This window comes from Eublepharis macularius, chromosome 2, assembly GCF_028583425.1.
Source record: "Eublepharis macularius isolate TG4126 chromosome 2, MPM_Emac_v1.0, whole genome shotgun sequence".
Taxonomy (NCBI): domain Eukaryota; kingdom Metazoa; phylum Chordata; class Lepidosauria; order Squamata; family Eublepharidae; genus Eublepharis; species Eublepharis macularius.
The window spans coordinates 197,519,219-197,536,166 of record NC_072791.1 but is presented as its reverse complement, the minus strand read 5'-3'; the positions used below and the strand labels follow the sequence as shown (position 1 = coordinate 197,536,166).

General features: G+C 42.2%; 1 protein-coding gene across 1 annotated transcript in view; it reads left to right on the top strand.

The window, feature by feature from the left end:
* LRP2 (LDL receptor related protein 2) overlaps window positions 1-15,769 on the top strand; it is a 175,606-nt gene extending 159,837 nt beyond the window's left edge. Inside the window, exons 69-79 of the mRNA XM_054971732.1 lie at window positions 119-339; window positions 732-908; window positions 1,707-1,826; window positions 4,236-4,326; window positions 6,784-6,851; window positions 6,983-7,100; window positions 8,418-8,547; window positions 10,393-10,503; window positions 11,203-11,310; window positions 13,437-13,508; window positions 14,034-15,769. Coding sequence (XP_054827707.1) covers window positions 119-339; window positions 732-908; window positions 1,707-1,826; window positions 4,236-4,326; window positions 6,784-6,851; window positions 6,983-7,100; window positions 8,418-8,547; window positions 10,393-10,503; window positions 11,203-11,310; window positions 13,437-13,508; window positions 14,034-14,195 — 1,378 coding nt within the window. The 3' untranslated portion in view covers window positions 14,196-15,769. The remainder of the gene's footprint in view (window positions 1-118; window positions 340-731; window positions 909-1,706; window positions 1,827-4,235; window positions 4,327-6,783; window positions 6,852-6,982; window positions 7,101-8,417; window positions 8,548-10,392; window positions 10,504-11,202; window positions 11,311-13,436; window positions 13,509-14,033) is intronic.
* Window positions 15,770-16,948: the final 1,179 nt, after the last annotated feature.

Below are 16,948 nucleotides of genomic sequence, written 5' to 3'. Positions count from 1 at the left end.
GATCAGTGAGGAATTGCCAAATTCTTACCCACCCGATTCTCTCTTGGTAGACATTTTTCTTTTATAGTCTTGTGTTTGCTTTGGTATCCTGTATAAATGATGCTTCTGCTCTTTTTAGGCTAATGTACTGGACGGACTGGGGAAGACAACCAAAAATTGAGAGTGCCTGGATGGATGGGCAGCAAAGGCAAACCTTGGTCTTTGAGGACCTTGGCTGGCCAACTGGCCTTTCCATTGATTATTTGAACAATGATAGAATATACTGGAGTGATGTAAAGGAAAACCTAATTGAATCTATGAGATCTGATGGGACGGACAGAAAGACTGTTTTGCAGGGAGGTAAGAAACTAAACATGGTCTAAAGCCATTTCCCTGCAAAGTGTTTCCCAAGGTTCTCAGGGGGTCTGTTCATACTGTGGCAGCAAATGTTTTGTTAAGGACCATAAATAGGGACAAGGCTTGTAATACAGTGCTCCGATTCAGTAAATGCACATATGGCTTAGCAAGTTCTGCGGTGTCAACACTGCACATGATGTGCTCTCTTCATCTTTGTGGAGAAGCCTGAAAACACATCGAAAAAATAACTTTTAGGACTTCCAAAGTGGGCATTAATGACCACTAATTCAAATGTACAGAAATGCATTGTGAGAACTATTTGTTTGAAGAGCGGATACTTGCTGTCCAGTGTCCCATTTTGCTTATTAACTTGTCTAATGTTTTGTTTTGAAAAGTAAACAGCCCATATAGCCTTGACATCTTTGAAGGCCATCTCTACTGGATGTCTAAGGAAAGAGGAGAAGTCTGGAAAGAAGACAAATTTGGGAAGGGAGAAAAAGTCAAAGTGCTTACTATCAACCCTTGGCTTACTCAAGTCCGCATCTATCATCAACATAGGTGCAATCAGTCAGGTAAACGGCTAGGCTTGGGTGATGTGTTACCTCTGAAACGTTGCTACTTGAAAACAAGTAACAACATCCTCAAAATAATCAGCGATTGCTCCCAAATGACCGAATTTCTCCATGAATTATATTGGTGTTTCTGAATGCACTGGAACTGAAGGGGACTGCATCCATTTAAACATTTAAGCAGGCTTAACCAACAGTGACCCACCCTCACCCCACTGCTTTGGAACTTAGCTATAAATTACGACTTCTATTATCTCCTGTTTCTTGGTGCTTTGGGACATGGTTTGCTTATGCCGTGTTGAAGTAGGGGGTATTTTTTAGGCTGGACTGAAGTTGTAGGAAGGGTTTTTTGTGGTGCCTTAATTTGCTTTTCTGGCTGTAGTTCTGGATTTAGTATAACCCCTAGGCTCTTAACTGAGTCTGCAAGGGTAAGATGGACTCCATTGAAAGTGGGGAGTACAGTGTCCTTCAACACCTCTGCCTTCCCACTGAGCATAATTTCTGTCTTGTCTGGGTTCAGTTTCGTTTTGTTCACTTTCATCCATTTGACCACAAATGTTAAGCAGTGACCCACGAACTCTGCTGCATCACCAGGGGATTTGGATAATGAGATACAGAGCATATTAATAGCATTTTATTGCATAGCTACAGAGAACTTCTCCTAAAGGCTTTACATAGAGGTTGAATAATAGAAGGGATTGTTTCTGTACTTCCGAATAATGTCCTTGATGGAAAGCACGTCAGTTGTTGTCATACCCTGTATCCAGCTCATTCTCCAGTTTGCCTCATCTTGTTTTCCAGTGGCCAACCCTTGCAAAGATGTCTGCAGCCACCTCTGCTTGTTGAGGCCCGGGGGATACACCTGCGCTTGCCCTCAAGGGGCTCGTTTTGTAGAAGGCAGCTCTACAGAGTGTGATGCAGGTAAAGGAGACCCACAACGCATCGTTTCTTCATTGAAGCCATGGATTACATTCCTTTGAAAGACCTGGGCTGGTTCCACATGGGAATTTCCCCCCAGGTGGAATGTAGCATGCCTCCACTTCATTTGAGGCACTTACACACAGCATCATGTGCTTTCTGAGCAAGGTTTGTGGGGCTCCTCAGACTTTCCCTTTTAAGCCAAAGGAAAGGAAAACCTCTGTTGCTGTGACTTAAAGGGGAAATGGCACAGTGGCCGCAGGGCAGACCTTCTGTGTGAAAGCTCTGTCTGAGGCCAATTCCAAAGTCAGTGGAGCTTATTAATGCCTTCAAAATGGCAAGGTAAGCTCTGTTTTTCTCCCCCTTTACAGCTTTGAGGTGGCTATTAGAGGAGAATGTCATATGCAAATATAATAAAACTCATATTTCTTCATTGATCACAGTTTGGTGTCTTGAATAATGGAGAGTAACGGCTGTTATGGAAAATAAAATTAAAGCAGAGTACTTTTTAAAGAAATTTCCCTAACAGTTTCCGTGCTGCAGGAGGGCACCCCAGGATTCTCACTGGGTCAGCGCTTTGGCACCAATGGAGGGAGGGGAAAGGGAGGAGGAAGAGTGGTGCCAGCAGGGAGTGGCATGGGGACAGCAGTGTACGGATGCCGTCTCCGCCCCTCTAACCCTCTTCAAGCCACTTCCACTGCGGAGCCGCAATTTCATGCCCTATGTGGAACTAGCCCTGTTCTACACTTACAGCAAAACAGTGGGGCTGACCCTTCAGGTGACAGAGTGGATGGTACCACTTCACACTGAAGGTGGGAAATACTTCCCTGAAGTCAGAAAAATCCTACAAGTTGCTCTGATGTGGTCAATTTGGACTGCACTACTTCCAGGCTGCGATTGGACTAGCACATTTTTGAATGGACATAATCATTTAATTAGCAACTGCTTATTTGTTGATTGGCTAGGATTTCTGTAGGCAGGTGTCAGATCTGTTTTTAACAGCTGACCCATAGGGTGCAGCAAAAGGAACTGATGGCAGTTCCCCTTCCATTTTCCCCAAACTTGCAGCTGCTATTAGCATTAGAGCGGCCAACGTAGCAATTCTAGGACTCCAGTTAACTCCCTTGTGCATGTGCTAGGACAATTGTACTTAATATTTGCCTTTATATTGAGTGAAGATTAATGAGATCAGTTTCCCAGATGAGAATCTGAACTGAGTCTGGACTAGTATCATGCTGTCTTCAGCTTCAGTTTTGAACATATTACCCTTATTCCTAAATTTCAGTGTGTTAAAGAAGATAATCTATACATATTTCCATTGTACCTACACAAAGTTGTATACAAGAAACTTTACATTGAGATGAAACTGTTCCCAAGCCCAGTAGAAGATAGACGTAGTTTCCTACACTAATTGAAAACTGTCAGATGTCATAAAGGTCTCATCATAAATGCCCACGCTTCACTCTAGCAAATCTACAGCATTTAACATGGAGTATTTCCTGTATGTCTTAAAAAAAATTGATTGCTGAGACTTTCCCTTTAGAGCTGAAATATTTGCAGATTGTTCCATGTTTATGCAATGAACAAAAGTTTATTTCCTATATGCCAGATTGTTCCATGCTTATGCGATGACCAAAGTTTTAATTGGATTAAAGCTAATATTTAAATGAGAAAAGCAAATTATAGCCCCCCCAAATCACTGAAATTAAGTGTGACAGGTTTAGAGGGAGGCCTCCAGCTCTGAATAGTGTGTCTATTTATATGAATGCAGCTGGAGTAATTTACTTCTGTTCAAAGGCTCCTTGCGCACAATGGAGCACAACATGCATTCCCATAGCCTGCAAAGAGCTGCCAGTCACTAGGAGTCCCTTGTCTTCCACACCATCGTACTGATAATGTACCAAACTGAGAATTTTAGTGGAAAGACTAGTTCATCACCTTCCACAGTAATTAAAGTAATTTCACTGTATTATATTTAGATGGATAGAATCTCAACTTCTAGGCTCTGATCCAGTTATGTTCAGTAAGGCAAACAGGGAAGCACATACCTAAACACACGAGACATATTCATCAGGTTTGGCAGGGGACCAACATGGGTGAAAGTAACTGAAATCTCTTACTGGTGCTCTCTCTCTCGGGGAAGCAGGGGGATTTGAAATAGAAGACCACGGGTACCACTTTGGCCACTTTGTTACCGGTACTCTGTCCTAGCCCATACTAGATTACTTTCACCACTGGGCAACAAGTAGGATATCAGCTCTATATTCAGATCTTGCTTCTCTGGTTCATTATTGTCACAAATTCCAGGTTGAAATTTGATCTAAGAATACCTAGACATTGATACGGTGGCTCATACTTTGCAGGATACATATGCATTGTTGTTATCACATACATAACTTTTCCTTTCTGTAGCTATTGAACCCCCTCCTACGATGCCACCAGCATGCAGATGTATGTATGGAGGAACATGCTATATTGATGAAAGCGGGCTTCCCAAATGCAAGTAAGTCCATATGGGAAAAGCTCAGAGGGCTGCCAGGCTTGGTAAGAAACAGAATTTTTGTCCTTTACAACATCGCAGTAGGCTGCAATTTACAGAAGGCACCAAGTTCGTTATTTTGCTGAAACTTTTTCCCACTTCCAAGCTGGCAGCTTGCTTTTGAGAATGACCTGAGGCTTGTCTCTTAGGTTGTGGAAGTTGCTGTTGTAAACATTTCAGAAAACATCCCAACTGCATGCGCAGTTCCTGTGATCCAACTTGTATCGCTTTTCTGGATTGCAGCCTTATAAGATGTCTGATCAAGTCAGACCTAAGCACCTGACAGGTACTTTCAACATTATGAGACATAGGATGTCATCCTAATGTCCAGAAACCTCAAATAGGGACCAGTAAATGTGGATAACAGGAGTGGATCCAGCCATACTTCTACTCCAGCATAAGGAACCTTCCTTCAGCTTAAGTAGCTTTTCTGTTGGAGAAAGAGTCACTTAAGAAGGAGCAAGACTCTTTAAGTTGCAGGAAGGCGCTGCAGGCTGAAAGAAAGCTTCAGACTTTGCTCTGTGGAGTGGTAGGATAGCAGTAGTTTGGAGTGGTACAGACCACCAAACCAGATTGGCTTTTTTGATGCCCCCCTTCTTTTTGACAGGGCTCATTTCGAGGGGGAACACACAGGAACGCAGTTCCAGCAGTTCCCCAAAGAGGTCACAAGTGGCCCCACCCACCTGACTCTTGGCCATTTTGGGCCCGTTTCAGCCTGGATTGGGGCTGAAACGGCCTGGATCGGGCCTCTGACAGGTGGTGGCTCACTCTCCTGCTCATCAGTGGCCCAATCCTGACCATTTTGGGCCCCTTTTCAGCCATTTTCAGCCTTTTTTTGCCATTTGGGCCCAATTTCAGCCCTGAATGGCCAGGATTGGGTCCAAAACAGCCAGAATAGGTGATGTCAAGGGGTGTGGCATATGCCAATCAATTATACTAATGACACACTTCTGGTGATGGGAAGAGGCGTGGCATATGCTAATGAGTTACGCTAATGAGTTCCTCCAGCTCTTTTTCTACGAAATGACCCCTGGACTTAAACAACTTGAATGGCACAAGAGGTGTTTTAAAATTCAAAAATAACAAAATATTTTATTTAAAATATTGTGGAAAGGTCAGGTGAAATTGGGTCAAAAATTTCTGAGGTAACTCAATATAGATAAATCTGAGGTAAAATCAGTACATGCACAGATTTAAAGTCTTATTATTTCAGGCTAATGAGAATTTCTTAAACTCATCACAATTACTTAAATCTTTATGGTGAGAGGCTTTCGTTCCACTGTTTTTCCAAACACTCTATTACACTTTCTTTGAAGATTCACTTACTCTTTTTGGTTACTAGAAGGCTGCTACCCTCTTTCCAGCACCCAACCCCCTTCTCTTGAAACAGCAGTACTTGTCTTGAGTTTTTAACTGACTCTTAAGGTCTCCAAAGGCAGTTTCTAACCACACCAGACCAGGGATCTTTTCACTCTTCAGCGCTAACTGTCTGTTTGACTGGGTAGGGAAATTCGCCTCTCACTAGAAGATCTATCTCCTTTCTTTGGTCCGAATGGGAATCTGCAGCTACGTCCCAAACTTCCTTGCCAACTTTCTCACAGTTCTCCTGTCTGTGTTAAACTGCTCTCAGTCAGGGCTGAATCTCAAAACTGTCAGTCCTCAACTCCTCTCCACTAGGGCTGAAATCAGACTCCCCTCTCCCAAGCATCCAGTTCAGAAATCTTTTTTCTGTTCAGCTCATGCTACCCTATCAGGTTCCTTGGAGTAGCCTGTCACTCAAGCTCTCTGTTTCTGTGAAGAATTAACCCTTCACAGTCCTTCGGCTGTTTGTAGGGCACTTCTAAGATTTTAAAAAGTGCAGTCCAACACAGCCTTCTGCTCATCTGTTGCTATTCTAATGTTAAAGATTTGCTACTACCTACCTGTCTAAAATGATGAATCAGCAAGCAATAGAGTAACTCCCCAGTTGGCTGCTTACACCTCAAAGTAAATTCTTCATGATGAGTAACTAGAAAGGCAACAGGTGTTTAAAACAAAGGAAAAGATGTCAGAGAGCAAGTGACTCAGATTCCTGTTCAAAACAAAACCCATGGAAATTCACCCCCCTCCAGAAACCAAAAGCCCATTTTCATTCAGCTGAGCCTGTAGGGGCCACTAATGCTCCACTGAAACCAAACCTATCCTCCTCTAACCTTTAAAAACTGATGACTTTGTTTGTGATTCAGCATTCCTGCATGCTCATTTCCCCGTAAACAGAAAGCAGACTCCCCCCCCCTTCCTTTGTGCTACTAGTGGAACATGTAATTACTAAGGGATGCGTTTTAAAAAATCATGTCTTGTAGTTACTCTTTTTCAAACTGTAATAAACACAGCTACATTTCTGCAGTTAATGCCAGTCAGGTATTTCATTTCCATTCACAGATGCTTGTATGGCTACACTGGAAATTACTGCGAAGTAGGACTGTCTCAGGGAGTGCCTCCTGGAACAAGTAAGCTTCAAATGTACTTTTACCCTGATCCACCAAGTAAGGGCTTTTGAGGAGAAGCCCTCTAGAATTTAGTAAGGAGAGACAGCATTGGAAGATCTGGTTTGTTGACTCCTTTTCTTCTCTGGTTGCAGCAGTGGCAGTGTTGCTGACTGTCATTTTGATAATAATCATTGGAGCTCTGGCTGTTGGTGGCTTTTTAAATTACCGACGGACAGGTTCCCTCTTACCATCACTTCCCAAACTGCCAAGGTAGGTTTCACATGGGTGGTGATGGGCCGGAGAAAACATGCATTTAGTTGCTGCTCCGTTCCCTTTTCTGCATGGTGGTTGGACATGGCATAGCCTGATCTCATCGGATCTTAGAAACTAAGTGGGGTCACTACTTGAATGGGGGACCTCCAAGGAATACTGGGGTTGCTGTGCAAAGGATGGCAGTGCTCCTCACTTGCCTTGAAAAAGTGTTGATGTGGTTGCCATAAGTAGGTTGGGACTTGACAACACATGTGCATGTCTGTTCCTTTCTGCATCTGATTATTGAACTATGCCTTGCATATTCTCTTGGTTGCAATCAAAAAGATGTTTGTAGGGTAAGTGCTTGGCGATGAACTCTGCTAATATTCAGCAATGAAACCATTCCTCTTTTTTTTTTGCATAAGTGCCTTCAACTTTCTTTTAAAAATTAGAGGAGGGATGAGACTATGTATGACTGGACTCTTGGTTGCAGTGGGGAGAATTCCCCATCTCTTCAGATTGCACCCGAGGCACGGATCTTTTGTGAAAACAGGAGCCCCAAGGCATCAGTCCTCTGTGTCCATAACATGTAACAGTCCTGCAAGAGGTCTTTAGGAAAACACACTGTATCAGTCAGCTGTCACTCACACTGATCATTCCAAAGAGAAATAGGTACTTGGTCATACATTCCAGTCCCTGGCCATGTTTGCCCAAAATTGCTACACTAAAGGACTTCCACATATACTATGGACAAAGAAATGAGTACACAGTGCTGTCTTTTCCACTCGGTGTACTTCATATATTAAAAATTAATTGTATACCCTGCATGTACATGTGGCATGCTCCATTACATCTAAAGCAGCTACATGATTCTTTTTCACAGTTGACTCTGTGATTCTGTTTCATGGTTGACTGTCTGCCATAATGTACATTCAGTGGAATATTGTGTATTGTACATTAACTGTGTATATTGCGTGTAATGTGAGGCACAGAGCAGCACATTTCTGTATCATGGCTCCCTACCATATATACATTCAGTGGGATGGAAATGCGGCTGAAGCATTTGTCATGGATGCCATATAATTTACTGTATCAATCATGATTTTCTCAGCCATACACCAAAGACATTGGATAACAATAGGGATATTTAAATGTCTTCACATTGCGTTGGTGGGAATTTCTTAATGCTATTTCTGAAGAAATCAGTAGTCTGTTTTTGTATACTTAAAAGGATTGTTACCATAGTAATGCCCTCCCCACTCCCCAACAAAGGTTAAGAAGGTGTCTTTTATTGATCCATCTATTGTTGGCAAAAAAATATTCTTCTTTTCAAAGTTTAAGCAGTCTTGTGAAATCCACGGAAAATGGCAATGGGGTAACATTCCGATCCGAAGCTGATGGGACCATGAATATTAGCGTGTCTGGGTTTGGAGCTGAATCGGCGATTGACCGAGCAATGCAAATGGTGAGGATTTTCCCGCAATGAAGTGGGGTTTTTTTAAATTTTATTTTTTCAAAGGTATATGTGGTGATAAACATTTTGTATAGAAAAAAAATAATGTGCCCTTTTAAAAACGGCCATAATCCACTTGGAACTTCTCATGTGAGAGATCCAGTTGGGGAGTGTTTCCTCTATGAATGGTATACCGGAAATGTTTCATAATTGTATTTAAAAAATGATTAACAGTGTCTCTAAACATGCAGTCCTTAGGAAGTATACAAGAACTAACTCATTTGGAATCTATAGAAGGGGTTTCATATTATGGTATACATTATCACACTATACATTTTCTGGATCATTTTTTTCCCATGCCAGGTTCTCCACACCAGGATAGAATTAATGTACTCAGGCACTGAAGATTGTATTTTTCTAGTAATTCTTTGCTAGCTGCCCTTCTTTCTCTTTGAGAAAAACATTAATTCAGGCCAATTTCTATTTTCCTTCTAATCGGGATGGAATGGAACGAGTGACCAAATCTATTCCCCGCCATTGTTTCTTTTGAATCCAGAGAAAAACATCTTCAGTTTAACATGTTAGTTCATCCAGGGGAGATTTTCTGCCCCCCCCCCCCCCGGTCATCTTCGTGCCCATTCTGGAGCAGCACATTAACAAATGCCACTGATTCAGATTTATTTCAGATTTCCTTAGCTGGGACTTTGTAGCATTCATTTGGAGAATGAGTGGCAGGCAGAGCCCTTCCTCCATCAAAAATGGGTACGGAGACTCTTCCTGCCTGGCCCACATGCCAGTTACCCCCTTGACCTCGAGTAGAACGGGATTTCACAAAAGTAAAATTAAGATTTTTTTTAAAAGTGCAAACTTTTCCAGTATAAAAATAGAACAGATTTTTAAAGGATTAATTTGAAGGCTCTGCAGTAAACCGTTCTTTTTGGTATTTTGGTCCTTTCCTCATTACTAATTTGTTTGATTTATAGAAACTTGTCTTCCTGTGTGTGATATTTGTCATTGACTAATGGAGACAGATTCATTTCTCCCCATTCCAAAATGATTTATGAAGTATAATTCTACATGTCTGCACTTGAAAGCGCCAGCTTGACTTGATGATCTCATGGACAGTACTCTACTTAAGACTTTGGATGCAGTAATATATGGCATAATTCTTTTCTGGGTTCAATACATGCCAGGGGGGTATATTGTTTCATTTTAAAGAGAAAGTGTTTATTCCCCTCACCGTGCATTAGTATTGCAAACACTTCTTACTCAAGAGATACACATACGTGAAGCTGTCTTCTACTGACTCAGATCATTGGTCTGTCAGGATTGGCCTTATCTACTTTGACTGGTGGCAGCTCTCCAGGATCCCTGTAAGAAATCTTTCACATCATCAACTACCTGAACCTTTTAACTGGAGATGTTGGGGATTGGATCTAGGACTTAATGCGTGCAAAGTGGATGGCCTACCACCAGGGCTTTTTTCCTGGGAAAAGAGGTGGTGGAATTCAGTGGGTTGCCCTCGGAGAAAATGATCACATGGCTAGTGGCCCCGCCCCCTGATCTCCAGACAGAGGGGAGTTTAGATTGCCCTCCATGCCACCAAGCGGCGCGGGGGACAATCTAAACTCCCCCCGTCTGGAGATCAGGGGGCAGGGCCACCAGCCATGTGACCATTTTCAAGAGGTTCCGGAACTCCGTGCCACTGTGTTCCAGCTGAAAAAAAGCCCTGCCTACCACTGAGCCACAGCCTAGTCTAATGTATCATTTCTGGTGTTCCCAGTTGCGTTATGCTTTGCTTTAAGGAGTAATGAAGCTTATGTTGGATGGAAGTTAACATTTTACTATTATCCTCAGAATGAAAACTTTGCTGCAGAAACTGGGAAGCAGCCAATCACATTTGAAAACCCAATGTATACAACTAAAGACAGTGGTGAGGTGGACATAAACATCGCTCCTCCAACACAAGTAAGGGGGGGGGGGAATAAAACATGGCTTTCTTCTCTTGCTGAACTGTTCTGTTTGATCCCTTTCATAGTACACTTTTCTTCTAACCTCTGTTGGTTTGAATATTTTTGCTGTGCAGTCTTCTCAAACCATCTGCGGGAACAAGTTAAATCAAGTTGATTTAACAAAATTCATAACAAAATTCAAGTTTAGAAAAACTAACAATTAAACTACATACAGAATTGCAAAACTGTGAAGCCTCTTCCTCTGTGGGGGAAAATCTGTTGATGTTAAATGGGCAATCGGTTGCATGGGTAGCTAGAAAACCCAGGTGAAACATAACATGCCCCATTTAACATAATCAGTCTTGTATATGGTTTTACTTTAATGATGCTACTCATTTGGCCAACTGGCCTCAAGTAGCCAGTCCTATTATTTGTCAAAATTATGCCAACTTTACACAGTAGGCCAATACACGTCCCCCCCCCCCCCCCCCGAGGCTGTAAAAGAAACCTCTGCTTTGGATTCTCTTCAGCTGAGCAGGAAAGCAAGTAGTGGCAGATATCATCCAAAAGGGTGCAACCTCATATACAAAAGTGTTTACCCTTATTTGAACTATTGTGTTGTTGCTATGGCTTATTCACTGATGCTGTAAAGACGGATTGACTGACATATACAAAAATGCAAAACACACAGTATGTTTTTATGCCATGGGAATAGGTAACCGCTTCCAGCAGTGGAGGAAATGAAAACTTTGAAAATCCAATCTATGCTACATCTATATCGGCCAGCGTGCCCCAGACTCCAGCAAATGTAGAAACACCTCAGGTAACTGACTTCTGCTTTGTAGACTGTGTTGGAATCAAATGTTCGTGGAGCTCTCTGTATTGCATGGTGCTCAGGTTCACAAATGCACATACCTTCAGTAGTCCTGGGAATAATTTAGACAGTGTCTTGGATCCTGTTATAAATATCCACTCCTTCTATTGGCGGAGTGCAATTTCCGCACTTCCTCCATCCTGCTGCAGCCCAGAATGACCTTGAAATGCTGCTCCTGGGAAACAGAGGTCTGCCATGGGGTGGTGGTGGTGGAAATCACCCCCCGTCCCCGGTGTGTGTGGAAATGATTGGCAAAATTCAACCCAGTCAGTACAAATCGTTTAACACAACTAAAGCTTTTCATTTTAAAAATCTTCTCTCTAATTTATGTCTCTGTTTTCATAGCATCTTCCACTGTTTCTTGGTCTCTGCATTTCACCATTTTCTTCCTTTATCTTTTGCTCTCTCTCTTGTCTTGCTGCTGTCTATTCCAAACTCCTTTGCTCTTTCTCATCACCCTCCACCACTTCCTGACTCTTCATCTCCACCAATTATGGGTTTATCCCTAGTCTCAATTCCATCAGTCAAAGACAGTCAATATTCTTGGCAGATACTGTGTTACTTTTGTGTTCTGTGCAACACTTAACATACCACTGGCATTGCATTAGTAATAACTACTACAATTAGTACATTACTCCTAGTAGTCGTAGTCGTAGCAAAAGCAGTAGGGGGAGAGAAAATGAAACTGATATGCCACTTTGCATAAAGCCTGCTTTAGATGGCAACAGGGATCCATTTAAAATCTTAATGTGCAGAATTAGTAATTCTGTGTTCAGTCATCCCTTAGTACATAGTTAATTCCTGCATTATTGACTCTCTGTTTGTTTATTATCCTTCCCATCTCCCATAAAGCTTAGGTGATCCACATAGGGTCTCTTTGCATGTTCACTAAACATGAGTTTGACTCACTTTTAATGTGTGATCAGATGCTTCCCTTTAAAGTGGGGGTGGGGGATTGGCTCCCATACACATGTGGAAGCAAAAGGAGTGTCCTCAGTCCCTCCTTTTCAGCCCCCTTCCCCGTACTTTAAGTAGCGGAGAAGGGCCATTAGGAGAGGGCTGTTTGTCTTACTAATGGCTCCACGTATCTGCCCAGGCATGATTAGATGATATGGGCAGAGCTTGGGCAGACGGATGGAACCAGCAGTAAGACAAATATCCCCACCCTCAGCCTTTCTCTGCTAGTTAAAGCAAGTGGGGTAGAAAGGAGGGAATGAAAACGCTCCTTCTGCCTTTGCGCATGCACAGGAGCCAATTTGGAGCCCCCCCCCCACTCTTTTAAAGGTAAGCTTTGGGTCACACTTTAAAAGTGAGTTGAATTGAGGTTTCTCTCAATCAAACTTGTGTTTAGTGCATGTGTTTAGAGACTCGTGGTTCAGTCCCACTCTGTTTTACCCTTACAACAAACATGCAAAACAGAGAGAGTGTGGCTATCCCAGGGTCACCCAGTGAGCTTTATAGACGAATGGGAATTGTGAACCTGGCTGTCTTCATTCCTCATCTGGCATCATAACCATTGCACTGCATGGTCTCTGTGATGCCATAGAGATGCAGTCACTGACTACACCGTTCCTTTGTAAGTGCTGCATGGTAGTCTTCTTGTACGGCTACCATGCGTCTTCCCTAAGCTCCTAAGGCTGCTGCCCTCCTACCTATTAATTGCTGTTAACTACCTTTATATATTCCTCGATATTTCAGTGCAAGGCGCATGTGACACATGCCCGTGGGTGATCTGTTAAATGATTCACACTTTTGCATGCTAGTTAAATGTAGATGCTTTCTCTACGTACAGCTTGTCAAGGTGTGACTCTTTGCTGTCATTGGATACGTACCCTTTGGGCAAGTGGCTTATCAGGAGGACTCACAGCTAGCACTGATCAGCCAGTGGTCTCTGAGGGCATAGCTCGCTAGCACAAACGTCAGCACTGCTAAGCAGGTGTTGCTACATGTCAGGTTATTGTATTTGCCAGAACCTTTCAAACTCTCGCCTTAACTGCTTGTCACTGAGTCATTCCTGAGCCCAGAATAGTTACCAGTAAAATGTTCCCCACCCGCCTTTGAAACATGTTTTTCAGGAGACAAAGTGGAACTTCTTCAAAAGAAAACTGAAGCAAAGTACTAACTTTGAAAATCCAATCTATTCAGAGGTAATGTTTCAGTTCTGTGAGAATCATTTAAGGCTGCTTAATGTTTATGCTGTTTTTATGCTCTGGCTGGGTCTCTAATGGTTTCTTAAATTTCAGGTGTGCCGATTTATTGTTTTGTCATGTTTTATATTGTACGTCACCTCAAGAGTAGGTTCCTTGGAGAGGCAGCATATAAATGTTCTGAATAACAAATAAAGATTAAGAGGTAGCTGCTTTCCCTGTGGCGTCTTGCCTATCAAGTTACCCTGACGATCCTGGTTAGGCATTTCTGAAGTGCCCATATAGCTCCCCTCTCTGCAAGGCCCCGCCATTGGAGTGAGGAGAGGCAGCTCCAGGCATACAAGAGCGAGTGTAGCGTGCTGGCTAAGAGCTTCCAATCAGGAAGTCACTGAATCAAGTCTTGCCTGTGTTATGAATTTGCTAGGAGGCCTGAGGTAAACTACACCCTCCCCACTCAGTCCTGCTTCCCCTGCCTGCCCAGTGTGCAATATGGCTGTGATTATTTTGACCTGCCAATTGTTTCAGATGGAAAAGGAACACCGAGGAGAAGCTGAGAACATCCCTCCTCCGTCTCCCCCGCCTCCTCAAAAGATCATTCTCCGGAGAGATCAACCGCTAGCCTATTCAGCAACTGAGGATTCGTTCAAAGACACCGCCAATCTCGTCAAAGAGGACTCTGTGGTATAACCAGCTCACATAGGGAATAATTAGGAACACCCATTTGCACATATATTTTTGTAAACAGAAGGAAGAAATGGTTCAGTTCTCTTTATAAAAGAAATATATTTAGTCTTTAGCTAGAGACGTCCGTGGAAACCATGCCTTGTTTGTTTGTTTTTTTACACATGCAATGCCAACGCCTATTTTTATGAGCAATTATCACGGTGTACTATATGTATATCTTTGCACTGACACTCTCAGAAAGAAATGTTATAAATATACTGTACATTTGTAAATTTCTGAAAGATTATCTGGTTGTTGTTTTAGTACAAATCAATTCTCATTAGGGATCTCTCCATAAATGATTATATTAAATAATATAGAAGAGAACATAGTGCCATCTACTGAGTGACAAAGACCTTTGGGACGTATATTTACGGGCAGCAACCTGCTCAGCATATACCATCAGTTCTTATGTGTATTTCTGCTACCTGTCTGATCTACCAGAGTATATAAAAATAGGTGCCTCTTTCTATGATATTACTATTATGCAGAATACTAACAATTTACAAAATGTTGGCTTATATCCTTACTAGCTTTTTCATGGGCACAAGGATTTCCATCTCTGCAGTGAGACTTCTTCCTCCTGCCCACAGCAACCCAAAATGTCCCCCCCCCAATCCTATTTCTGGGGGACAGGAGATCCCCAGAAACAAAATTTTGGCAGCCATTTTGGGCTTCTGCAGGACAGGAGAGGCAGGAAAATCATGTGTTGTAAGCAAAAATCCTTGTGGCTGCAGAAACACTAGTCTGGATCCAAGCCACTGTCTTGAAACAAAAATAAGCAAGTGGCACAATTCCGTCTCTTGTATTAATATTTTGCCTTGCAAAAACACAGTACTTTCCCTGAAACATTATCTTTTTCCCCCTAAGGCACCACTTTAAAATGTCAATAACAGTGTCAATGGAAAACAAAAGACTTGTTTTACATGTTACTACTTTTTTTTAATGTGATCTTTTCGTGATCATCTGTGGAATAATTCTTTTCTCAACTGAAGTCTCTACAAGTTATTTGTCCCATGATTAAACCGACACTAGTCACTAGCTCTCCAAATCATGCTTTATTTCTGTGCCCCTTGCATATACAGACAAGGCAGGTATGCTTTAATATGAGCCATCTCTCCCTCTCCCCCACTTTATCTTCCTGTGTGAAAATGTTTAATATTTTGACTATTTATTTCCTGAGGTGGGCAATAATAGAAAGGGAAACCATTTTTACTGGTGCAGCCTTTGTACTGTACATCTTGTTAGTTTTATTACTGATTTGCATAATCTGGAGCCTTCAAAGGAAGTCACCCTAGGAATGTATAGTCTGCCGTTTAGTCTTCCCGGCCTAGCTGCTCATCTAACTCCAGGCTTCTAAACTGATAAGAAACAAGACTTCTGCTGTTTTGTTTGGGTTATTTATACCTTAATTCTCAATGTTAAAGCGCTATCCTTCTTTTAATATGCTTGGTTTTCTTACCTTGATATGTACTTTGATTAGACAAGACAACTGGAAAATGCTGCTTCGGAATAAATCTAATAAATGTGTGCTTTTATCAATGCCTGTTTTTAATAAGCGATTGAATCTAGCTCACTATGCTGCAAGGTCACCTACCCCACAAATAGTGTGGAGAAAATATGAACATTGATTGCATGTCAGTAACAGAGATAAAACTAAGGGAAACTTGGGAGATGGAACTTTTTCAGATCTAAAAGTCAAAGAACCAATTCCCAGTCCTATCATTTGTACTTGGAAATCTCACCAGGAAGTGGAAAATACCTGGAAATGTTCCTTGTGGTTTATGCTTATAGACACGCCTGCTCACTATTACATAATTATTACAAATGCAGAAAATGGATTAAGTTTCAGTGAAAGGATGTCAATGTTTTGTAGTTCTCTTTCCCCACATAACCATTTATAAAGACAAATCAATTCCTGTAATGCTTTATGGCAATTTACCTTTATAAATGTATACATCTATCACATTTTTATCTCACTCAAGGAACTTAGAACGGGTTTTCATGTTCTCTGCTTTCCTCACAATAACCCTATGAAATAGGTTAGGCCAAGAATATGAGACTGGGAGTGATTCTGCACATGTTGGATAATGCACTTCCAATCCTCTTTATAGATCATTTGGAATGGATTTTTTTGTGTGCAGATTGATAAAGTGCATTGAAAGTGCTTTATCCAACATGTGCAGAATCAGCCTGGGTCAAGATCAACTAGTCAGTTGATGAGAAATTGTGCCTGGACCTCCCCAGGCCTAATGTGATGCTGTAACCATGACACCATACTTCATGGTGAGATGTCTTTGGTTTTTAAAACCAAACCTGTAACAGTGGGATGTAATGGTTAAAAGGTCAGGCAAGTCTGGATAACCCAGTTTTAAATCACCCCTCTGCTGTAAAGCTCTCTGGGCCGATTGCACGTTCTCTGCCTAACCCTTCTCAATGAATGGCTCTAAAATGGGAAATGGAGAAAGATGGGTGCTGCCCTCAGCTCCTTGTAGGGAAGAGCAGGATAAAAATATACTAAATGCACATGGACTTTAAAAAGCAGCAGCTTCTGCCATCTCCCGCTGAGTCCAAGGCTGTTGCAGTCACAATCACAGTGTCCTCCCTGGCTGGGTGCTGTGGGAGACTCTGTTGTCTTATTCCTCTGGTGGTGGTAGGGATGGGTGCTGAGCTCCAGAGGTAGGTGCAGGTCCCATACAACACTGGGGTGGGGGAAA